Consider the following 22067-nt stretch of genomic DNA (forward strand, 5'->3'; position numbering starts at 1 on the left):
CAAGTGTCTGAGGCTGCGACACACTTAAAAGCCAAAATAAGAAATACAATAAAAACATTTTTTGATTTCATGCCCGACAGTAAGAAGGTTTCACGTTTTCGCATTTGCATGTTCTCCTCGTCCTTGTGAGGGTTTTCTGCGGGTACTCCAGCTTCCTCCCACAGTCCAAAGACATGACAAGACTAGTTAGGTTAACTGGTGACTCATACATTGCCCGTAGGTATGAGTGTGTGTGAGTAGTCTGTCTCTATGTATCAGCCCTGTGACTGACTGGCGACCAGTCCAGGGTCTACCCTCTTGCCCAAAGTCAGCTGGGATTGGCTCCAGCTCCCCTGCAACCCTGACGGATAAGCGGTATAGATAAAGGATGGATGGATGGACGGAATGTGTTTAAGGTATCAATCTATGTAGATGAAGACCATACTTTGATACAGCCAATCAAATCTAGCATATAGCAGCATTTCTGATGTTTCCACATAGACCCTTTGTTTTCCTTTTACTGATAAAAAAAACTATTAGTACATACTGACATTGTTCTTGACTGCAAAAAGGTCTGACTAAATGTGATTTTGGTTGGACTGACAGTTGGTCTGAGACAGGACAAAGTGAGAAGAAAGACAAGAAGAATGGGAACTAACTGGTGTGCCCCGAGTTCCCCTGGCGCCTTTCAGCCCCGGCTCGCCTGGCTGGCCGATGTCTCCTCGTGTGCCAGTCTCTCCAGCGAGACCTGGAGGACCTCTTTCTCCCTGGAGAGAAACAGAATGTCACTGGAGGGATAAGAAACAACAGCATTGACATAAAGACAGTGAGGAGACTACTCTTTAAGACGACAGCAGGAAGCATCCATTCTGTCGAATCGTGCTTCAACAAGAAAACTATCTAAAACACCCATATCAGCACTAAAGGCTGTTTGCTTTTTTCATATTTTATTTCTAACTTTTACAAAAAGAACATTGAAACAATAACACAGAGGAAGTTACCCGCCTCCTCACACCCCTCCCATTATATATGTTAAGAAAAAAAACACAAGAAAATCAATATAGCTCCTTAGTTTATATGGTCATCCATGTTTATAGATTACATAATGTTTTGCAGAGTATGTAAAGACTAATGTTTAACTAAAATTTAAAAAAGTCAATAACATGTCATGTGGGTCCCCTCAGTGCTGTGATATAGTCAAGGAAAGGTTGCCATATCTGTTCAAACCTACTTGTTTTCCCAAACAGCGGTTTGTTTTTCATGCTGGCTGCAGTTACTAGTTTTCTTCCAAAGAACCTGAGTCAACAACTTTACATTTGAGCCAAATGAGGCAACACAATGACTCAGTAGTTCTCTGCAACCACATGAGTGCTGAAGAGCCTTGGACTGTGTCCTCTTGTTTCCTGTTGTTTCACTGCAGCAGAGAAACATGCTGTACAGAGCAGTGATGCTGAACAAGGCTCCTACCTTCTTGCCGTGCCGTCCTCTGTTCCCCGGTGGCCCTACTTTCCCCTCTGGCCCCTGAAACAGGAGACTTGTTAAATGATTACCATACTTAGTAGAAAACTGTTTCATAATCAGAGACATTTATAAATGCTTTGTGACTTTAACGAACAGCATATACTGGATTGTAATCCTGTTTGTTGCCTGTTGCTCAGAGCACTGTGTCCATCTGATGCCTTATAAACACCAACCTCCAGGATTCTGACTCTTATTTCAGACTTTATCAGTGAGCAGCTTTCAAAGCGATGAGGTTAATAGCTGGTCATCCACAATGTTTTACCAGACATTTTAATAAACTGGGCAATACTGCTTTCCCACAGAGCTTTGTATGTATGTGTGCCCTGAAGCTCCCTTCATTCCTGACCCCGGTGACCTTCCTGCCCCTCAACACCCGTGGCTAAATCTGTATCTGTGTCTCAAAACAAACAAGCACTTAGAGGAAACTTTGACTGACAGGTGTCATGCTGTGCTACACATCCACAATTTATGACATGGTGGCTTTTGCTGCTCCCAGTAGCAAAACGTCTTTGCTGAAGAGAAGGCTGACCCCTACTGGGATACAAGGGCATTATTTAGTTGGAAGCACGTTCGTCATCTGCATCATAAGTTGCAGGTATTTAAAATGGTCCCATTTATTTTTGCTGTGTGTCTCAGAGAAAAGTGTTTTTCAATCAATCAATCAATCTTTATTTATATAGCGCCAATTCACAACAGCGTTATCTCAAGACGCTTTCCATGAAGAGCAGGTCTAGACCAAACTCTTTAATTAGAGAGAGACCCAACGATTCAGGAATTCAAAATTAAGCATTCAAGAATTCCCACATGAGCAAGCATCAGATATTATATTGAGCAACAGTGGCAGGAAAAACTCCCCTTTAACGGGAAGAAACCTCGAACAGACCATCAATCTCTTGCTGGGTCTCACGTAAATAAGTGCAGGAAAAAAACAACAACACAGGAAGCAGTTACAGCTACAAAAAAAAAACTACCTGACCTTTAATTCACATTTAGTTTTTACTTAAACTGAATTGTGTAATTTCTGATTCAGTCTAAATGTCAATAATGGCACCAATTTATGTTAATTGCTCCCTATTTCACTGATGGTTGTTTTATCACGATTGTTGTACCTGGCAGTTAAGGAAAGATAAATTAAGCTTACACGAAAGCCCTGTTTCCCAGGCTCTCCAGGTGATCCTGGTGGCCCAGGGTCCCCTTCTATTCCTTTGTCTCCTGGCTCTCCGACTGGTCCACGCTCACCAGGCTCACCCTGACAGTGTGACAGACAGAGACAGAAGAGGCAGACAATGAGGGAAAACAGAGTAAAAGACAGGCCAGTTATAGTTCACATTAGTAACAGAGAGAGGTCAACAGAGAGGTGAGACAACCTGCGGTACAAAATGCTTTAGTGGGTTTTATTTCAATGTCCTTTATTAGACTTAACATCCCATTCAAATCTAATGTGGTAATGTAGTAATATTCTGTATATTACTTGAATTAATTGATCTATTCGTCTTTGATAAACAAACGGAGTCTATTGAAAACTGCCTATAACTGTTGTCACATGGAGAACCCCGCTAGAAACAAATCCATTACCCATTTTAGCTACATGCCTGATTCTGCTAGAAATGAATGAAGTCTAGTACACAAAAACAAGGTCTTGCTATTTTTACCTTGGCTCCATCTTTTCCTTGAGAGCCGTCTTCACCAGGGGGACCAGGAGAACCCTACAAACACATCACAATTTCTAACATTTTCCAGAAACAACGCCCTGGTTACTAATGTTTTAACTGGAACTTGTTATTTTTGTTAGGAAAACTGTGGAGCATCCTTAATAAAAGGGACGCCCTCTGGAAAGAGCTGTCAAAGTGAAACTATCTGCACAGTCACTAAAGGTACACAAAGAAATGTGTACACATGTACAAGGTGCCGGGGCATGTGTAATTCTGCAGATCATCATGCGGCTGTAGTGAGGGATCATGTAAGAGTGAAGAAGTAACTTAACACTTGGCTGAAAAGCAGTCTTTCACTGCCCTCTCTGGTTGAAAGTTTCAAGGCACCTCTGACCACAGCCAGCATCACTGTGCTGCCGGGTGTGGTCAGAAGTGAACCGCGTTGCACCGCTAAACACAGCGAACAGTGATGTCACTGCATCCTGAAGACCACGTAAGGTGCATCAAGGCGTGAAGGTAAACCACAGGAGGTCAGCAAAAACAAGATTTTAAGAAGGTTGCACAGTTAAAGATCTATGAAAATGTTTTTTTTTTCTTCCAGTCAAAAGAATATTGCAAGGGATACAGCAAGAAGATCAAATCCAGGGTTGAAAATGAAAAAAATGTCCACTATAATCAGAATTTCACTTTACTTGGAACGTTTGATTTGAGGTCAGATTTTATTGGTCCAACTGTGAACAGTAAGATAAGATGAGAGATTTCCTTTTGACAGAGTGAACAGTTTTGTCAGACATCATCTAATTTCTTTAATGTTCCTTCATCCATTAAGACGAGGTGAGGAAAAAAATGAACCGTGGGTCTGAAGCTTGAGCAACCTTGTTAAAGAATGTTGAAACTAATTCTGTGGATGGGACAGAAAGATGAGACTCCAGCACTCCGACCGCTATTTATACAGTCCATCAGACAAAAACAATTCCATCGTTCTGCTTTCTTCAGCCCGGGGGATTAGATATCCTCTTCAAAATGCAGGGGAGTAAATATACGGCCGGGTTAGATTTACCCAAACACAAGGAAGGAAGGGATTAGTGGGATGTTTGTAGTCACTCACTCTCATTCCCTCTTGTCCCTGCTCCCCTTCAGCTCCTGGAGGCCCAGCATCACCCTGCAGGGACACAAAACACGACAGAGGGCTGTCTGGAGGTCAAACCATATTAACACTTGATACTCGAAGCCGAGGTGGTGCTAGACTTGACAGTCAACCAAGGCTAAAGTTATGTTGAGTGCAAACTGACTGAGCAAGTACACGGCTTTTGACATTGCTGGAGGGTGGTGGGACTGAAGCTCCACATGACAAATGTTTTCTGAGATCCGGGGGTGAGACGGATGGTTGAAAATACGACACGGTGTTACTGACCTTTAACCCAGGCTCTCCGATGGCACCTGGTTCCCCCTCTGATCCAGGCCCGCCCTACAAAGATGGGAGAGACAAAGGGTGTTAGTCATGTTTTATTTGTACTGCATGCATAGGAATGTCAACCAGGAAACCCCAAAACCATAATAACGAATTGATAAATTGTTGTGGAAATTTAATGAAAAGTACTTCAGGTCCTTGCTCTCCATCAGGTCCAGCCTCTCCAGGAGGTCCCTTGGGTCCCTGCATGCCAAATAACCACCAGAAGATGCTTTAGGAACACTAGCTAGATATGTAATGTCATTATTGGATTATCCAGGTACAGCGAATCACGGAATGAGGCACCAGAATAACACAAAACACAATACACAACTCTACTGGCTTAAATTGTATGTGTTTGTTTTACCATTATATGCTAGAGTGTGGAAAGCTGAGAGTAAAACTGAAGAGCAGCCAAAGGCAAGATGAGACCCATAACATAGACCTTGCCTCAAGCGTTATGAAACCTCTCACCCTAATAAATATTTGTATCTCATTGTTTGGCATTCTTGATGTCCCTGAGGGGGTCGGCGGATTTCCAGGAAAATCAAGAACTTGAGGACTAATCCGAGAGGGAAGGCACAAGGTATAGAGCTTTAAGGTGTGAGCAGCAGAGAGAGACAGAGAGAGAGAGAGAAAGCAATAAACAAAGACAAATCTAAATGACCCCTTCTTTTCCCTCTCAAGCTGTTCAGCTTCTCCTTATGAGCAACAGCGGAGGTTCTGACGCTCTGACCGCGTCTTTCTCATGAAACAGTTGTGTGTAGAATCTCCCACAGCCATTATAGATTTCAGACGGGTCATTTTTCATTTCATTTGCAGTTTGTTGGTCAGTTTTTCTCAAGCAACCACATCAATGCAACAGTCAGAGAGGAGCATACTTACTGGTTCACCATGGGGTCCCCTCTCCCCAGTGCTGCCTGGAATACCTGCTTTACCCTGGAAACAAGCACAGTCACAGTTACAAAAAATGATCACCAGAAATGAAGCTTTGCCCGCGCTCCTCTTATCACCATCATTATCGTCATCATCATTAGCAACAAAACCACGAATACGTTGGCGGAGTCTGATATCTCAGTGCTGCCTGCAGACACTCTTTGATCCAATACAAATGGACTGGATTTCCTGCAATTTCTGATCTCTTTGTTGTAATCCAAACATCGTGTTGCCAAGTTTAGACAAGACACACTAATTTGAAACAGTGCTTAGGCCAACACTGACAGAGGACGACATTACTTTTGCATGTGTACGAGATAGCTGGTTGTTCCAAGCACTGGAACTAATGTGCCAAAGTTTTATGAGATGGCGACAGTAGCCCCAACCATTGGCTTTAGAATCATAAATTGATTTACATATGCTATTGTGAAACACTAACACAACCTAACTCATCATAATCAACTCTCAAATCGCTTTTGATTCTATTCACTGCGCAGCTAATGATTCACAAGAGAAAAAAACATAGCAGAAAAAATAAAGCATTTAAATGTTTCAAGGTCTATCAGTGAGGCCTTTAAAGAGTGGAACTGAATCAAACGAGTCAAAGGGAAAATAAAAAGGGAGAAAAATGTTGAAATGCTCTTACAGCCCTCACACTTTCAAAATTAAATGGGTCATAGTGAAATTGCCAAAAGTGAGAGTGCTGTACGGTTTTATCTATGGAAACAGTATACAATGCAATCACAGCGCTTTGTGACAGCAGCCACAGTCTCCAGGATCAAAGATGACAACATGACTTTCACTCAGTGATTGAGAATCCTGAAACACAGTAATAGCGAGAAATGTTTTATTATAGTTTTTGAGGGAGATTTTATCAGACAGAAGATGGCGCTATGAGTCCAGAGGTGGACATCGAAAATGCTTGCTCCCCTCAGCAGATGCAGATGCAATATTTGTGGAGGATGCAGAGGGCTTGTCAAATCAGTGAGGCTGACGACTGTGAGAGAGTTCTGAGAAAATGAACTCCATATCTGTATTTTAATGAAGTTTGTACCAGACACAGAGGGCCAAAGCTACTTTTCCCTGTTTGAAGTGGAGGTCAAGGCACAAAATGACCTGTGTTTTAACGTTATTGCAACCTCATGCAATGCAAAAGACCTTAGTGTGTGCTTAGGAGGACAGGTCACAACTAGTCTCAAGTATGCGTGTGCTGTTGTGTCCATAGGTGTGTGTGTGGGTGTGTGGGTGTGTGGACGGCAGGGAAAAAGCACAGGCATGCATGTGTCTACAGTATGTGTGTATTTGTGTGTCTGTTAAGAGTAATTACAAACAACTCTGAAATGTCAAATGCTGAGCCAATGCATGATTACAGAAAGTGCAAAGCAGCTCATCTGTCAGATGAAAATAAGACAAGTCAAGCAACCTGCAGGCGATAGAGCTTTTCTCTGACTGCGGATCATCCTTTGTAAGTCCTGCCATAATCGGGTGAAATGAACCGCACTATAAGAAACATACTGTGGATATAACGCTCATCATTTTACTATTACACCGCCCACGCATGGATCTGCTTTAGAATCTGTCTCTGATCTGTTTTTGTTTGCATGTTTCGACCATCTGTGGAGCATCAGTGATTTCGCCTTTTCACAGTTAAAAAGCATATCAAAACTTCCATCCATCATTTTCCTGATGCTAAAAACTGAAAAACCAACAGTTGGTAGCTGGCACAGTTATCCCACAAAGCTGCCAAAAGTCTGTAAATTGTGTGGCACTAAAACAACACACTAGTCAGTCTTAGTTGTTTTCTTTGTATGCGCTTCCTGTATTTTCCAGCTCAGAAAAGATGAAATTTCTCCCCAGGGGTTATTGTTAAGGTTTCATCCAAAGCGGAGCCTGACCAATAAATCAGCATGCTGATATCATCGACCATTATTAGCTAGATTTATTGGTACCAGCACACGTCAGGGGCACGAGTGCCAATACCTTTTCATCACTACATAATTTGTCGACCAGAAAGCACTGACAAGGTTATTTTTCAACTGTACACTGTCCTCCTCCATAAATATCTTGGTCAGAGTTCTTTAATAACAAAGTTTGAAAAAAAAAAAATCCAGATTTTTTAAACTCACAAGACTCAAAGGCAAAACAATTCTTTAAAATTTCATGGTTCATCTAAACTCAAAACATTGTGAACAGTGTCAAAATCACACACAGTGCAAAGAATTACTCATCCACCAAAAGTGTAAGTTGTCATTATTAACTAATGTTAGTATTTTATACTGACCACTTACACTCAGACACACCAGATTAGTGAAGTACATATGTTTTAATCATGAGCCATGAGACACTCCTCAGTGCCTTCTTTCAACGATGACAACTTCCTCTTGGTGACTTTATTGGTGCGCACTCTACTAATAATTATATATATTACAGGTGAAAAGAGGATGTGGAAATGTTTTACAAGTCTGTGTTGTCTGCTGTAGCCATGGTGATGCTTCCTGCTAAAGCGAAGAGGATAATTAAAGCTGTGAAAGAGAAAGATAACTACAAGGTGAACTCTACTTACAGCCTTCCCAGGGGGGCCTCTCTCTCCTGGACTGCCAGCCTTGCCCTTCAAAACAGAGATCGGTATTTTAATGTTTAACTTAGTTTCAATCGACTCAACCGATCTCAATTTATTTTGAGAAAAATACTGGCAACACATTCACTGATGACTGATGCAGTTTTGTGTGTGTGCTGGGTTTTACAATGATACGATCAAAATGCATCGCAACATCAATATCCTGATGAGTTCATTGACTGCCCTTTCAGACACGCTCTCTCAGATAAATACAGCAGGTGAAACTTGTTTAATCAAGCCTGATAATCCATAGCGAAATATAAAAATGAATGAAACACTACTGTTTTTCATCAGTGATGGTGAACGTCAATTACAAATATACTTTTTAATCAACTACACTATAGCCTAAATGATCAGCACTTATGGAGGCATCACCAACACAAAGACACCTCGTACACCTATGGAAAATTTGGAGATTGCACTTAAAATCTCCTTATTAAAACAAGGCATCCAATAAAATCATTGCATTGCTACATCAGCTGAATACAAACTTTGTGTTCATCCTGCCACTCCTCTGCAGATTTAGCTCAGGTTTCCTCACTACAATTTGGCAGCAGTACACTGACACTATAACCTGATACAGAAGTGAAAAGACAAAGGCCCACTATGGAAATAAAAACTGATTCAAGGCTCACAAAGCTTTAACAGAGGCCCGAGGGTTGTACTAGATGCCGGAGTAATTTTTGAAATTACACGTGTTAATGTGTTTTCCATTACATGAACGTGCATCTTCAAAAGAGCTGTGCATGTTAACCTATATGCCTCAGGATGATGCGCTTTTAATGACAACGATTATTTTGGCTTTGGACAAATGAGAGTACAAACAAATTTTACTTTTCATTTCCTCTTAATTTCCTCTTTCCTCGTATAAACTTTGTAGCATGTCATCTGCTGACATTTGCTCTCGTCCTGCCCTTCTCTCTGACAAGCCAGTACAAGCTGAAGGACATATTAACTTACAATGAATCCTGCCTCTCCTTTTTGTCCAATGCCACCCCTTTCACCCTGCAAAGGACACATTTTGGAAAAGCATTAGAAAATATTTTCAGAGGGACTAATGAAATAATCATAATAATTGATAGGCTGTGACAAGTAAGCAGTGTGCGGATACTTTGAGCTCTAACACCATGACTAACATGGAGGAAGGACATATTTCATGCAAAACATTATATTGATTTAAATGCACATCATAATTCTTCGTCAAGGTACTGTTCATGCTTACCTTGGTGCCCTCAGGGCCTGGTTCTCCTGGGGGGCCGTCTGGACCCTGGGGCCCCTATGTGAAGCAACAAGAGACACACCTTTAAACAAAGAACGAGCAGTCCAGAAATACATTTAGCATCAAAGCATCACACACAGGTTGATATGTGTACAGTTAACTCTGAAATAACACCAGCAACAAAGTAATTAGTCTGTATTCTTTGTCTGCTTGAGGTGTTTCCTGCCTTGATGCCGCAGCCTGCCACTCCTACAGACATTCCAGGGGTTTCCCAGCATTGTAGCACCACCACACAGGTAGGGCAACAGATAAACATCTGTAAATACAAGACCCTCTCCTTTTCTGTCCTGTCCACCCTTTCAGGACCTTTCCACTTTCAGCCTAATCTGTTGTTTCCATCTTTTCTCCTCTCTTCTATATCTCTACCTTTGATGCTCTATCTGCTCCTGTTTTGCGTCAGCCTCTGGCTCTCAGTCAGACTCCCATCACTTAACAGGTGATTTTGCTCCCTTTAAGCTTCCAGGCAGAAAAAACTAATCTTTATCTTTCTGTCTCTTTGTACCTGTAGTTCATCTAGCCCTCTCAAATCTTGGTTTAAAGGTAATGGAGACAGTTATTACTGGAAAAGTTTAGATGTGACCAATGCTGCAGTAAGTGATGGTGGCCCTACGTCTCTACGTGTTAAATTGATTCCTTTCATTTAGTTAACTCTAAATAGTCAAAACAATTCCTAAAAAAAAACCATTTTTGTGACTAGTAGGAAGGCATATTTTAACAATAAAGGCTGTGTGCATTCAGAATAATTAGTTTGAAAGGAGAAAAGTAATCCAACAATGTCTTAAGTAATGAGAAAGTAATAACATATATCATTCATATTCACACAGCAGTTTGTCTACAGGAACATTCTGGAGGAGGTGAGGTGCATTTCTGTGTGAGTGATGAATCAGAGATAGATGGGTTGGATATGAGGGATGCAACTCTCAATTCACAGGAAGCTTAAACTGTTTTCCTGCAACAATAACTTGCTTTGGAACTAGCGCAGGTGTGTGCCGACTTGGGCAGGTGCACATCCGATAATTCAGCTCCAGGATGTGACTTGTTATAGCTCAGAGGGTAAAATGATGAGAATAACCAATAAGCTGTACGGCAGCTCCATTTTGCTTCTGTTATGTTGCAATCTGAGATTCAGTGTTGAGAAAGGATTCGTGTTTATTTCCGACATCTCTCTCTCTCTGACAAATTACAGCTCGCAGGGGAACATGTGACCTGAGTTGAAACGGTTAGCGTTCGCAGTTTTCACGAGTCCTGGCACTTCAGCAGGACAGGAAATGCAACCACATACTGACAAGTGTATGGCTCACGGAAACCAACACAATCCGTGGCATGCTAAGTGCTGCCATGTGTTTTTCTTGGCAGAATGTTCAACTGGATGAAATGAGTGAAAAGGGGATAAAAGGGACTGAAATTTGCATGAGTGATAACGCCTGTGATGCAATTTGGTAGTAGTTAGTGCTCAATTGGCTTATTTGTGTTTTTCACTGATTTTCTTGGTACAGTTAGACAGTCTGGCAGTGGAGTGAAGCACGAGCAACTCATCAGTTTAGGAAAGAGTTCGAGCAAATTAAGGGCAAAACAAAGAGTTATAAAGTCCGGCAAACGGGACCTCCCAGGATGTGCTGCTGCTTAGAATTAGACCAAAGTGGTGAGAGAAAGAAAAGCTGGCAGAATTTGCCAACCTTAGAGCTCTGTGCTATCACATGAGGACCTAAATACTGATGAGCAGAAACTGACACCTTCCAAAACCTTTGAAACCTTCAAGAATAATATTTGGCTAATATGCAGTCGACTTCACGCTCACTGGGAAAAGTTCATAACAATAAACACAAGGTAACAGTCACAGTTCATCTAAATATGAACGCTCTGGAAATAAATATTCAAAGCTGCAGGTGCATCGCTGTTTGAAAAGATGAGATACTTATATAGTGTAATTCAGTTATTGTTAATGGTGATATAAAATTTGAGTATTTACATCCCACAGAGTAAAGAACTTTTTACGAAAGGTTATGAGCCCTGGAGGCATTTTTATAATCCAGTTTCATCTTGACACTAAAAGCCCATAGTCTCATTCTCTAAACAGTAAATAAAGCTTGATGAGTTATTGACAAAGGAGGTTCAAACTGTTCATGTGCTCAACCACAAAACATAACACAGTACAGGGAAGTTAGGCTTAAATAATCACCATGAGATTACTGTGATTTGCTTTGATTTTATTTGTCATTTGAGTCATTTGAGTATAAACTGTTTAATTTACTTCCTGATGCAACAAACACAAGAGGACGTACAGTCTCTATGAATTGTGATTTTGGACATTTAAAGACGAATGTGCTGAAATGAAATATGTTCTGCTTTCTTTGTTCCACTCTGTAATAACACAATGTGTCTCAGTTGCTGCTACTGCTAGATTTAACCTGAAATTCTGCAAAGCTCCAATTGACCACAAATAAAATCAAAAAATCTTCTGCTTCTCCTCGACTGAAGTTGTCATTCTTCTCTCAGCCACATGGTGTCTCACCAGTATTACCACACCATATTCATTTCACATTAGCTTAATGTCTTCCAACATGAGATTCATGGGGCTCATGAAAAAGTTGTAAATGCACCTATGAAGAAGCTTGGGCCAAGTGTAAGGACAAACATATGTCTTTTAATTGCTTTAACCTCTGGTTTACGGGAATGGAGCTGCGATGTGAAACAGACAACCAAGCATCCGATAAGTGAGGTTTTAGTGGTCACTATTGAGTTGAAGTTGGCTCACATACATAACAAGGGAGTACCACAACAAATGTTCTTAAGTAAAGGTAAAGACAGTGCTTACCCTCCTGCCCTTGGGCCCAGGGATACCTTGACTACCCCTCTGCCCCTGTGGACCCTGTGAGGAAAAAGCAAGACAGACACAAGATGTAAAGCAGAGACAGTAAAGATTGGGAGATTGTAGTTAAAAAAAAAAAAAGAAAAAGGCAAACTCTCTCTCTGCCTCTTTAACTGAGATAAGTACTAGTCATGTGAACCTATTGGATGCACTACAAAGGCTTTAGTAGAACTACTGAAAAGACATGCTGTTTACACAGGTCTTGACTAAATCCAGCAAAACAGGAAAACTGATATATCAAATCACCCCCTAAAATTTTATGTGTTTACAAAAACCAGGAGTACGCTCCTCCAACACAGTCCAAGTTAATCTTGCAATTTAGGCATTTATAACATCCAGCCAAGACACTGAGTGGAGAAGATGAGAGTCAATGCGTCCAAGCTTCTCAGCCCATTAAGTACTAATGTGTGCGTGACTCAATCGAAAATGCAGAGGGAGCAACCGAAAAGAAAAAAAAAAAAAACCTCAGCAAAGAAAGAAAGAAGAAGCCAAAAACAATATGCATATAACGTAACACGTGCAGGAGGTGTGCAAGAAGTAAACAAATGTATAATTTCAATACATACAGTAAATATAGATGTACATGAGGACATACCAATGCAAGAGTCACTGTTTGGTATTAAATAGTGGTGAGGACACTTACAGGTGCACCTTGCATGCCGATATCCCCGGAACCTCCTGGCAACCCTGGATAGCCCTTAAATCAAAACAGAAATAACATATAATATAGAAAGGAAGACATGGAACCAGGTCACTGTTTAATGGCATCTGATGCATGGGCAGTAAAAGTGGTCACTTTTATACAAATAATTCAGGCCGTGCTGCATTTCTTGACTGCTAGGTGATGTGGTTCTCATCACAGCCCACCACCCCTTATAATAATCTATTAAGGACTAATCCCACGATAAGACAAGAAACTCTAATACCTGCAAACAGAAACAAAACTTCAGGAGACGAGCATTTTAATTGCGGTGAAGCAGCCCAAAATCGTCACACTGAACTGCCACTCCACGCTGATGTGGCTACGTTATAGCCCCAACTGGTTCACACAAATCACCGTAACTCCTTACATAAGTCACAAAGCTCTCCCTCTCAGTCAAACATGCACTCACACTAGCAGTGATTCAATCATCTAACTATTCAGCCAGCCAGCCACCAAATTAGTCATCCTCTCTTCCAGCCAGCCAATCAGTCAGCCTGCTAGCCAGTCTGCCAGCCAGCTAGGTCAGGACTGGGGCCCAAAGCCACAGACATGGAGTTAATCCAAGGCCCCAGGACAGTGAGGGATTCAGGCCAACCTTTATCTATGGACTCATGAACCGATACGGAAGAAAGTGGATACATGGTTGCACTGGACAGCTGAACGTTCTCTGGGGAAATCACACTGGCTAGATAATTTTCAAGCAACACAATTTCCATAGTAGTGGGTGCGCTAATGTTGTGAAATTAATCTCCTCTTAATCTGCAAATATACAAACATTTATCAAACTCAACTTCCAGCACAATCTTTCCTCAGTCTTCAGGGATCAGTATGTAGAAGTCCTTGTCAGCATCAGAGAGTGGGTGGTGTCCCTAAAATGCTAATACGTTCATCAAGACAAAATCTTACTCATCCTGACATTTGAAACAGCTTTAACACTGGACAAATGTGCATTTCCTGTTCCACACCAAATTACAACGCCGGCCGTTATCGTTCTGTCAAAGATGAGACAAAACTGTAGTCCACTGGAGCCTGTTACTGTCACGGTGAGATACAGACTGGGAGGGACTGACACTGACCAGATACAGGAGCACAGTACCAAACACCACTGCTTCATTTAGCTAGATCCATCACTGACACCATTTTTAATTAGTGTCTACAAAGTCTAGTCACTGGACTTGAGTGAGTTGTTCAAAAGAAAAAAAATCCCTATCCTCAGCAATACTGTGGGAAAACCAATTTGACATGGCAGAATTTTAGATTTATATCTACAAAGGTTGCAACACTGAGGAGTCTGGAACCTTTTAGGCCCACTGGGTCTGCTTTCATTTCCATGAACTAAACCTTGTGGCAGCATCAGCCAAAACTTACAGCCAAAACTGCTTAACGGTTCAGTTCTATATTCGTCATCCTTAGACATTAGTTTACTGAACAATGTAGTCAAGCTCTGGTAGGCTGTTGCAGCTTTGCTGATTTCTTGGAAAACCTTTTTTCAATATATACACTACGGCTCTGGGGTTTACCACCTCTCAGACAAGAAGCAGAGCTCTGGAGTGTATCCCGACTGACTGTACTTACCCTTGGCCCCTTCTCCCCGACTGGACCTGTTGGACCCGCTGGGCCTCGGTCGCCCTGGGGAGAGACAGTAAGACAGAAAGAGAGAGTGTGCAGAAAATCCCAAGACAGCTTCACATGTACTTTTCCTAATAATGAGCCATGAAACTGGAGAGCCGCTTCTTAAATGCAGAAGGTTGGAGTGACAGCTGGTTGCGTGGTGAACATTTACTTTGAAACCAGTTGGTGGCACTCTGCTCAATGTGTTTAAAGCAAAGGTGACCCCGGGTAAGCAGTAAAGCTGCCTAGGTCTTCACTCTAACCTCTCTAAGACTTGTGTCAGTGATGCTTTAATCCTCCTTGAACTGTACAACATTCATGACTGTGCATGTGCAAGTCTTCCAGTTCATGCTGCTTCTATCAAGTGGTGAGCAGAATAGTTTGAAGGGTCTGTATTGGAAACACAAGTCTAAATCAGGTGTTATTGAATTAAATAAATCCATATATAATGTGAAAGGAATTTGTGGGCTGTCAGGGTATGACTGGTGCTGACAGATTGAACCAGAAGGAGGACTTTGCGTAAGGGGAGACGGAGGACAGGCAAGAGTTTGACAAGCAGCCGGCTTCCTATCACAAGAACATGTCCTGACACACTGAGGGCTTCTGGATAGGAAGGAAACAGGAACATGTTGAGATAGAGGGAGGGAACAATGGAGGTAGGTGGCAAAAAGGGGGTGCTGTTATGGGAGGACTGTCAATAATCAACACCCACACCGCTGGTAAAATCATTTGACGAGCAGGAAGGCTGCAGAGCCGCTTGTAACATTGTCTTATAAGCTGAAAGGCAATGGGAGACATGGAGAAAGCCTCGGGGCTTCTTCAGATTGCATGATGAGCATTTTTACTTGCACCTGTGTGGTGCTGTCCCCTTTCATATATTGTAGGAGAGTAAATGCATTTGAATAAGCAATAGAATAATATATATGTCAGCACAGTACATGTCTAAGGAACAAACATACTGTGAGTGATATGCCAGTTTGTCTAAAGAGATTTGTTGCCCTCTATATCGAAAATTTCCCCTGATTTTACCTTGAAAATACTTGCTTCAGCAGACAGGGAGAGCAGTGAGAGGCAGTAATGGTGACATTGCTTTGACAATATTGTTACTGATGTGGATGTGAGAGTGTTGAGTGTTTATTTAAGCATGTGTTCTGGGCCTTCTGGGGCCTCAAGCCATGGATGCTTAACACAGCCATAATTACAGGGGTCTGCCACTGACGAGCTACCAGCCGATGCTGACTGACAGCCTAATGATAGAGAAACACACTCCTTACCTTTTCACCAGGAACTCCTATCACCCCAGCTATCCCAATCAGGCCTAGCGGACCCTGGAGAGGAGAGGAGAGGAGAGGAGAGGAGAGGAGAGGAGAGGAGAGGAGAGGAGAGGAGAGGAAAACAAATTATGGTCAATAGAAACACATGAGGAGAAAGTGTGAGGACCTGATAACTCGTCTAAGCTTCATTTTCCAACCTGTTATGACACCTGGAATGCAAGAGGTCATAGATTACAATGTAATACCTACGTGAGCCAAAAGGAGCGGCTGCTGACTTGAGGAGGTTGACCTCTGAAGATTTATTCACAAGATAATATTACTAGTGCTACTTGTGAAAAAAAACAGACTTTCACTACTAACAATGCATCATTTTGTTTACTTTTCTATGTGTAAAATCAATTCATGCTTAAGTAAACAGTATGAAAGAGAAACAAAGCGAAAGCAGATGACATAGTTGCCAGTAATCATGGCATACTATTATGGATTCAAAATCTGTTTGTACAATCCATATGGAATTGATAATAAAGGATTATTTGACAAAGAGCTACCAAAGCTGGTTGCAACCTTGAAAATGTTCTAAAGCTTTTGTCAGTTGTGGAACCACAAGATGTTGTCTGTAGCTGTGGTTTGAAACAGTGCCAGACTCCCCACTCGACAATCTGGAGCTCCAGACCAACACTAAGACTTGGTGGCTGGCTAGACATTCAACCACAAAGGAGCAACTGCACTTTTTGAAACCCTGTCATCGTGTTTACTTTCGTTTAAAAAAAAAAAAAGGAGCTAAATAAAACGAATTGTTAGAATAGTAGAAGTTAAAGAAGGGATAGAAGGGAAAGTAACATGCACTTATCACACGCCAGACGACAGGTATGCAGCACCACAGCCTAAGCTGCTGGGACACCGTATGCACCCAGAACATCTGAACCTAACTGAATTACATTGTTATTGTAATATATCACATGACTGCCCAGTTGCAGACCAAGGTCTCACTTCTGGCAAACCACAAAAGCCAGCGCGGTCAGACTGCGGTTGTTTCTGGCTGAGAGGGACAATTTGCATCACTGCGTTTCCTCCTTGCAGAATGATATATTCACACAGTTAACCGGTTACAAGATTCTACATGACTGCTATTCATACTTCCTTCGCATAATCATACAGCACACTGTATATTCTTATTAGTTTTATCTTTTCTAATCTGTGACTAGAGAGTGAGAGAGAAAGCAGGAGTCAGAAAGCGAGAGACGGTCCGTTACGTTGGTCGGCAAAATGAGTGAGACAACGTGAAAAACAAGAAACAGACCACTAAGATAAGTGCTGTGATCCATTTGCTATTTCCTAACTCAGCCAAAAAACGCTGACAGCCTCATGTATCACCACCTAAAGGGAATAATCCTGTTGGATGCAAGTAAAGCAGTTGAGCGACAGATTAGTAGCAGAGTGTCTGTGAGGGGATGCAGCCTGCAGGCATGGGAACGGGAGCTCAAAATTGACCTCAAATCCCTTAATTGGGACATGAAGTGGGACGATGTGGTACCCTGGATCATTTAACAGAAGGAAATGTTTTTAAAGGGGTTTTCTGTGTGACAGGACCTTGACATGGAAGCTTTTACAGTACTGTTTTGAAGGTGATCTGGTTTCTCAGACACAGCTTGAGTTACAAAAGTACTGGCATAACCATTAACCTTATGTTAGGGAGGTAATATAGCCCAAGTCACATATTGTTAAGAGTTTAAAAGTTCTCCCTTACACGTGTGTCTGTCTCGTGCACACACATAAGTACATACTGAGCCAGTGACTTGAAAATCAAAGCACAAAGAGGTTGACATGTGAACTGCATTTCAAAGCACACCTGTGGTTGCCTTTGGTAATTGAGGACAGATACATGTTTTATTAGTGGTGGACTGGAGGGTGACTTAAAAATCGAGCACTCAGCAGTCAATCTAATTTGGCTAAAATACACTACACTGTAAAAACCTCCTATAAAATCTAACTTGAAACAGTTTATGGGAGGCCTCATGGTGATACAGGGCTATTCGGTCAAGACAGGCGGCCTAAGGCCTCCTCGCACTGACCCTGGGTTAACCCGCGCTAGTCAACGGCAGTTCTTCTTACACATCTAATTTATTTGGAAAGTGACGTAATGGCTTTCATTAGAGCCTCCATATGTTTTAGACTTTTTTTTTCTCTGCTTAGCCCCATGGCTCCTCTTTGGCTTCAAAGGCCCCTCGACTCAGTTAGTGCTTAATCCCTCTCATATGTGCGCTGCAGCAACACAGTCCAACATGGCCCGCTTGGAAGCCTCCACTATGCACAGAATGCAAATATTAACATTAGGGGCCTCCAGGAAGGATTGACATACTTTAGATGTTCACAGCAGAACATTTCTCTCCAGTAAATGTATTTGTGTGTGGTATATAGCACTGACTCAAGCGTGAAACAGAAAGACAGACATATGAAATTGTGATTTTGCAGGTAATTGGTTAATTTGGGTGAAAACCTAACGCAGATATTCTGGCACACTCACAAAGCCACTTGGTGGACGAAGACCAACAGCTTTTTGGATCAACATTTTCTACTTAAGTTATTATGCTTTGACAACATCCACCGTAAGTGTAATTCTTGGGTAACAACAGACGTCAAACACACTTTAGCAGGCTGTGAGCAATAAAAAACCCAAACGATGTGACTTCCACAGAGGATCTCTGATTGGTTCTCATTCTGTTCTACTGTGGTATTCTGCCAATTTCATGATGAAAAACTATTCGGAGGTGGGAGATGATCCAGATTTGTCTTAACATTAAAAGTGGGTCAGGAAAAAAAAAGCAAGCAATCAGAAAAAGCTCCTGTAACTTCCTCCACAGTTGCCTCTTCACTTAACTGTGGAAGCAATGTGTCATTGTCTTAATGTGGTGTGTTCATTCATCTTATAGAAAAGTTTTAAAGGTTTGCGTGAAAATCGATGTACACATTACTCCACATGTGTAAGGACAGGAACCCAAGCTTATAAAAGCTACAGCGCAGGTTCCACATTAACACACTTACAGAGGGATTTAATGAAAAGCTACTAATCCACAGCAGGATGGCTGTTAATTAATGTCAGTCCTGTACATTACAAGGGTAACAGCAACTTACTTGTGGTCCAATTTTTCCGACATTTCCAGTGTCCCCTTTCTCTCCCTGCAAGAAGGCAACATCAAACAATGTTCTGGTTAGCTTCCTGTAATTAACAGGATCTCTGTCACCATCCTGCCCTGCTGCTGGCACAGGACTCACGAGATAAATGGAAAAAGGAACACACACACACACACAGACTTCATGGGACTGTAAGTAATGGTGTGTTACTTCTTGTTGTGGTTTACCAATATGTATGATGATAGCGCTGGAAGAAATCATTTCCTATCCTAATTAAGAGCATGTTTACAATACAGCAGAGTCTAGGCTTACAATAAGTGGGTTACAAACATGGAGAAATACGCTCTAAACCGTAATGTAGAGTAATTAAATGATACCATGATCATGGCATTGCATTTGCGGTAGCTACAAAAGGCAATTACAGCCAATAAAAATCGGGTGAGGAACAAGTCTGGAGTGCTGTGGTTTACTGAAGTTAAAAAAGAACTGAGCACAAACTGACTAAATAAAGCTAAATAATCTAAACTTAGAGTACAAGCCATAACACTGTGAGTGTCACTGTTGGCCTACAGTTGGAGGTATTTAATCCCACTAAAGTGGACAGCTATAGTAGATAATCCCCGTCTCAGGTCTTCAAACGGGAATTACAGTAAAGTAGTGAGGAGAAAAAGTAGGCCCAGCACAGTGCATTACAACAAATACCCAAGCGTTCTTTTCATTTCTCAAATTCTAATAAATTTTGGCAATTGATACAGACAACAATGTTTGTATTTTACATACGATATGTTGTTAAAGAATATATATATATATATATATATATATACAGAACCTATTCACAGTACAGTAGTGACAGTAGAGTTATTCCATCGTTAAAGTAGACTCACCGCTAAACCCACGGGGCCAGGTTCACCTATGTAGCCTTTCCTTCCAAGTCTCCCCTACAAAGGCAGGCAGAGAGACAGAAAGATACACAAACACAAACACACACACACACACACACACACATATACACAAGTAATGAGCAAAAGATACCAAAGATCATAGTGCGTTTATTACATCCCATCCTAGCTGATAGAACATCTAAGCAAACTGTTGCATTCAAACCACCTGCCAAGGCTCAGTTTGTGTGCATGTGTCACTGTGTGTATACAGTATGTGCAGGTGGGAGTTCTTACAGTAGGGCCAGCGCTGCCAATAGGGCCGAGTGGTCCTTCATCACCCTGCAGAATCAAAGTAGTGACACAGTTCATCCTACACAAATATTCACAAACACACACACACACACACACAAACACATCTCGCATATACATATTAGAGTTCAACACAGAAGTAAATACAGCTGGCACACCAAACAACACGAACAAAGTGCCATTCCATTCGCGTGACTTCTCGGTCTCCACATTAAAGGTCTCACTAAAAGCTCACCTATTTGCTCTTCCGCACAGAAACTTAATAATGTATCAGGCACTGCAAACCCTTTATCAGTCTTTGCTCATGGAAATTCCTGTTTGTTGATGATAACTCATCTCGAAAAAGCCAGACGGTGACAGTGTTTTATTATCACGCTCATACATTACATAACAACAGGACTGAAAAAGTCCCACTCCGGTAGAGGTGCTGCTTCACATAAAGGCTTCTTATGTAGTCATACGTTTTCCATACTTCTTGTACTGATAGTTGCATATATGAAAGGCCCAGTGCAGAGTATTGCTTAGTTACACATGGCGAAGAGTCTTGATTCTAACCATTTCAATATGACCATTAACAGCCACCTGATTTTTCTTCAGTTCAGTGACGTTTTCCAAAGTGGCAAACATATATTTTTTTTAAGAAATCTATCTCAGAATATTGACTGGAATTAAATATTGCTTCATAATAATAATAACTGTGGGCAAAAATCTATTTACATTAAACATAATTGCAGATTTCCAGAATATATTTGGTGCTGATGCATGAAAAAGCTACTCATTATGGTAGTAATAAATATACAGACTTAATTTTAATGTCTGCATATTGCACAGTTAGTTAATGATTGAATGCATTCATTTTGTACATTCAGAGTACATTTAGTGACAAAAATAACATGTCTAATGTGATGAAGAAAAAGTATTTTTCCTGTACTTAGTGTAAGTAAAAGTAGCAATACCACTAATGGTAAAGTATTGCTCTTCATTTGAGGTAGTGATAAATTAAAGCAGTGGTTGCCAGGTCAATGCTGTAACATTCAACGCAATAGAAGCGTGTGTGTGTGTGTGTGTGTGTGTGTGTTTTGTACACCTTCCAAAGGCTTCTGGTCCTTTTTTTCCAGGACTGGAAAACTTTCAGCCTTGTTATTATAAGCACCCAATGGTGAATCATGACTTCACCCAGTGGAACATGCCCCGAGAGATATCACAGAGAAAAAAAAACTCCCACCACGATCTAAGCTGCCACCGTTTGAGATATGACTAGATGCTAAATGAGAACACTGTGCTAGTTAATCTTTCCCCAGAATAATGACCCAATGGAAATCTTTTGATGAGCCATATTTTCCACTTTTCCGCACAAGTGAGAACAGAAATGTAGAATTAAATCTCTATCTCACCTGTATTCCTTTTGGTCCAGGTGGGCCTTGGGGCCCTCTGGCACCTTGCAAACCCTGAAACACAGCCCAGTGCATGAATTCAGTTGGATGAATTTAATGGGCGATTGGATGGAAGAAAGACAGAAAGAAGGCGACGTTGTTGTACCTTTGGTCCAGGTGGACCGTTGGGCCCTGGTACTCCAATGTCCCCAGGAAAACCCTTACAAAAAGAGCAGAACAAACACACTATTATTATATGCTATTATTATTCCACCTTCCATGAGTCACATGACTAATTGGTCGAGTTTGATCCCACACATTAAATCTGCTCATTGCGTCTCTGTGTACATTGCAGGAGGAGGAGGATTATACCGCTTTTAAAATGTCAGGTATGAAGTCAGCTCATTGATGTATTGATGTATTGATGTACAACAGCACTGAAGGCATCCTGCATAAATCTGTATCAGACAGGTGGGGGCCT

General features: G+C 41.4%; 1 protein-coding gene across 1 annotated transcript in view; it reads right to left on the reverse strand.

The window, feature by feature from the left end:
• Window positions 1–22067, reverse strand: part of LOC139202688 (collagen alpha-1(XXIV) chain-like) — a 76335-nt gene that overhangs the window by 18452 nt on the left and 35816 nt on the right. Inside the window, exons 18-37 of the mRNA XM_070832240.1 lie at window positions 21753–21806; window positions 21608–21661; window positions 20199–20243; window positions 19908–19961; window positions 19024–19068; window positions 15892–15945; window positions 14582–14635; window positions 12947–13000; window positions 12250–12303; window positions 9378–9431; window positions 9116–9160; window positions 8102–8146; window positions 5488–5541; window positions 4753–4806; window positions 4567–4620; window positions 4261–4314; window positions 3153–3206; window positions 2642–2749; window positions 1447–1500; window positions 639–746 (exon numbers count right to left, since the gene is read on the reverse strand). Coding sequence (XP_070688341.1) covers window positions 639–746; window positions 1447–1500; window positions 2642–2749; window positions 3153–3206; window positions 4261–4314; window positions 4567–4620; window positions 4753–4806; window positions 5488–5541; window positions 8102–8146; window positions 9116–9160; window positions 9378–9431; window positions 12250–12303; window positions 12947–13000; window positions 14582–14635; window positions 15892–15945; window positions 19024–19068; window positions 19908–19961; window positions 20199–20243; window positions 21608–21661; window positions 21753–21806 — 1152 coding nt within the window. The remainder of the gene's footprint in view (window positions 1–638; window positions 747–1446; window positions 1501–2641; window positions 2750–3152; window positions 3207–4260; window positions 4315–4566; window positions 4621–4752; window positions 4807–5487; window positions 5542–8101; window positions 8147–9115; window positions 9161–9377; window positions 9432–12249; window positions 12304–12946; window positions 13001–14581; window positions 14636–15891; window positions 15946–19023; window positions 19069–19907; window positions 19962–20198; window positions 20244–21607; window positions 21662–21752; window positions 21807–22067) is intronic.

This window comes from Pempheris klunzingeri, chromosome 6, assembly GCF_042242105.1.
Source record: "Pempheris klunzingeri isolate RE-2024b chromosome 6, fPemKlu1.hap1, whole genome shotgun sequence".
Taxonomy (NCBI): Eukaryota; Metazoa; Chordata; class Actinopteri; order Acropomatiformes; family Pempheridae; genus Pempheris; species Pempheris klunzingeri.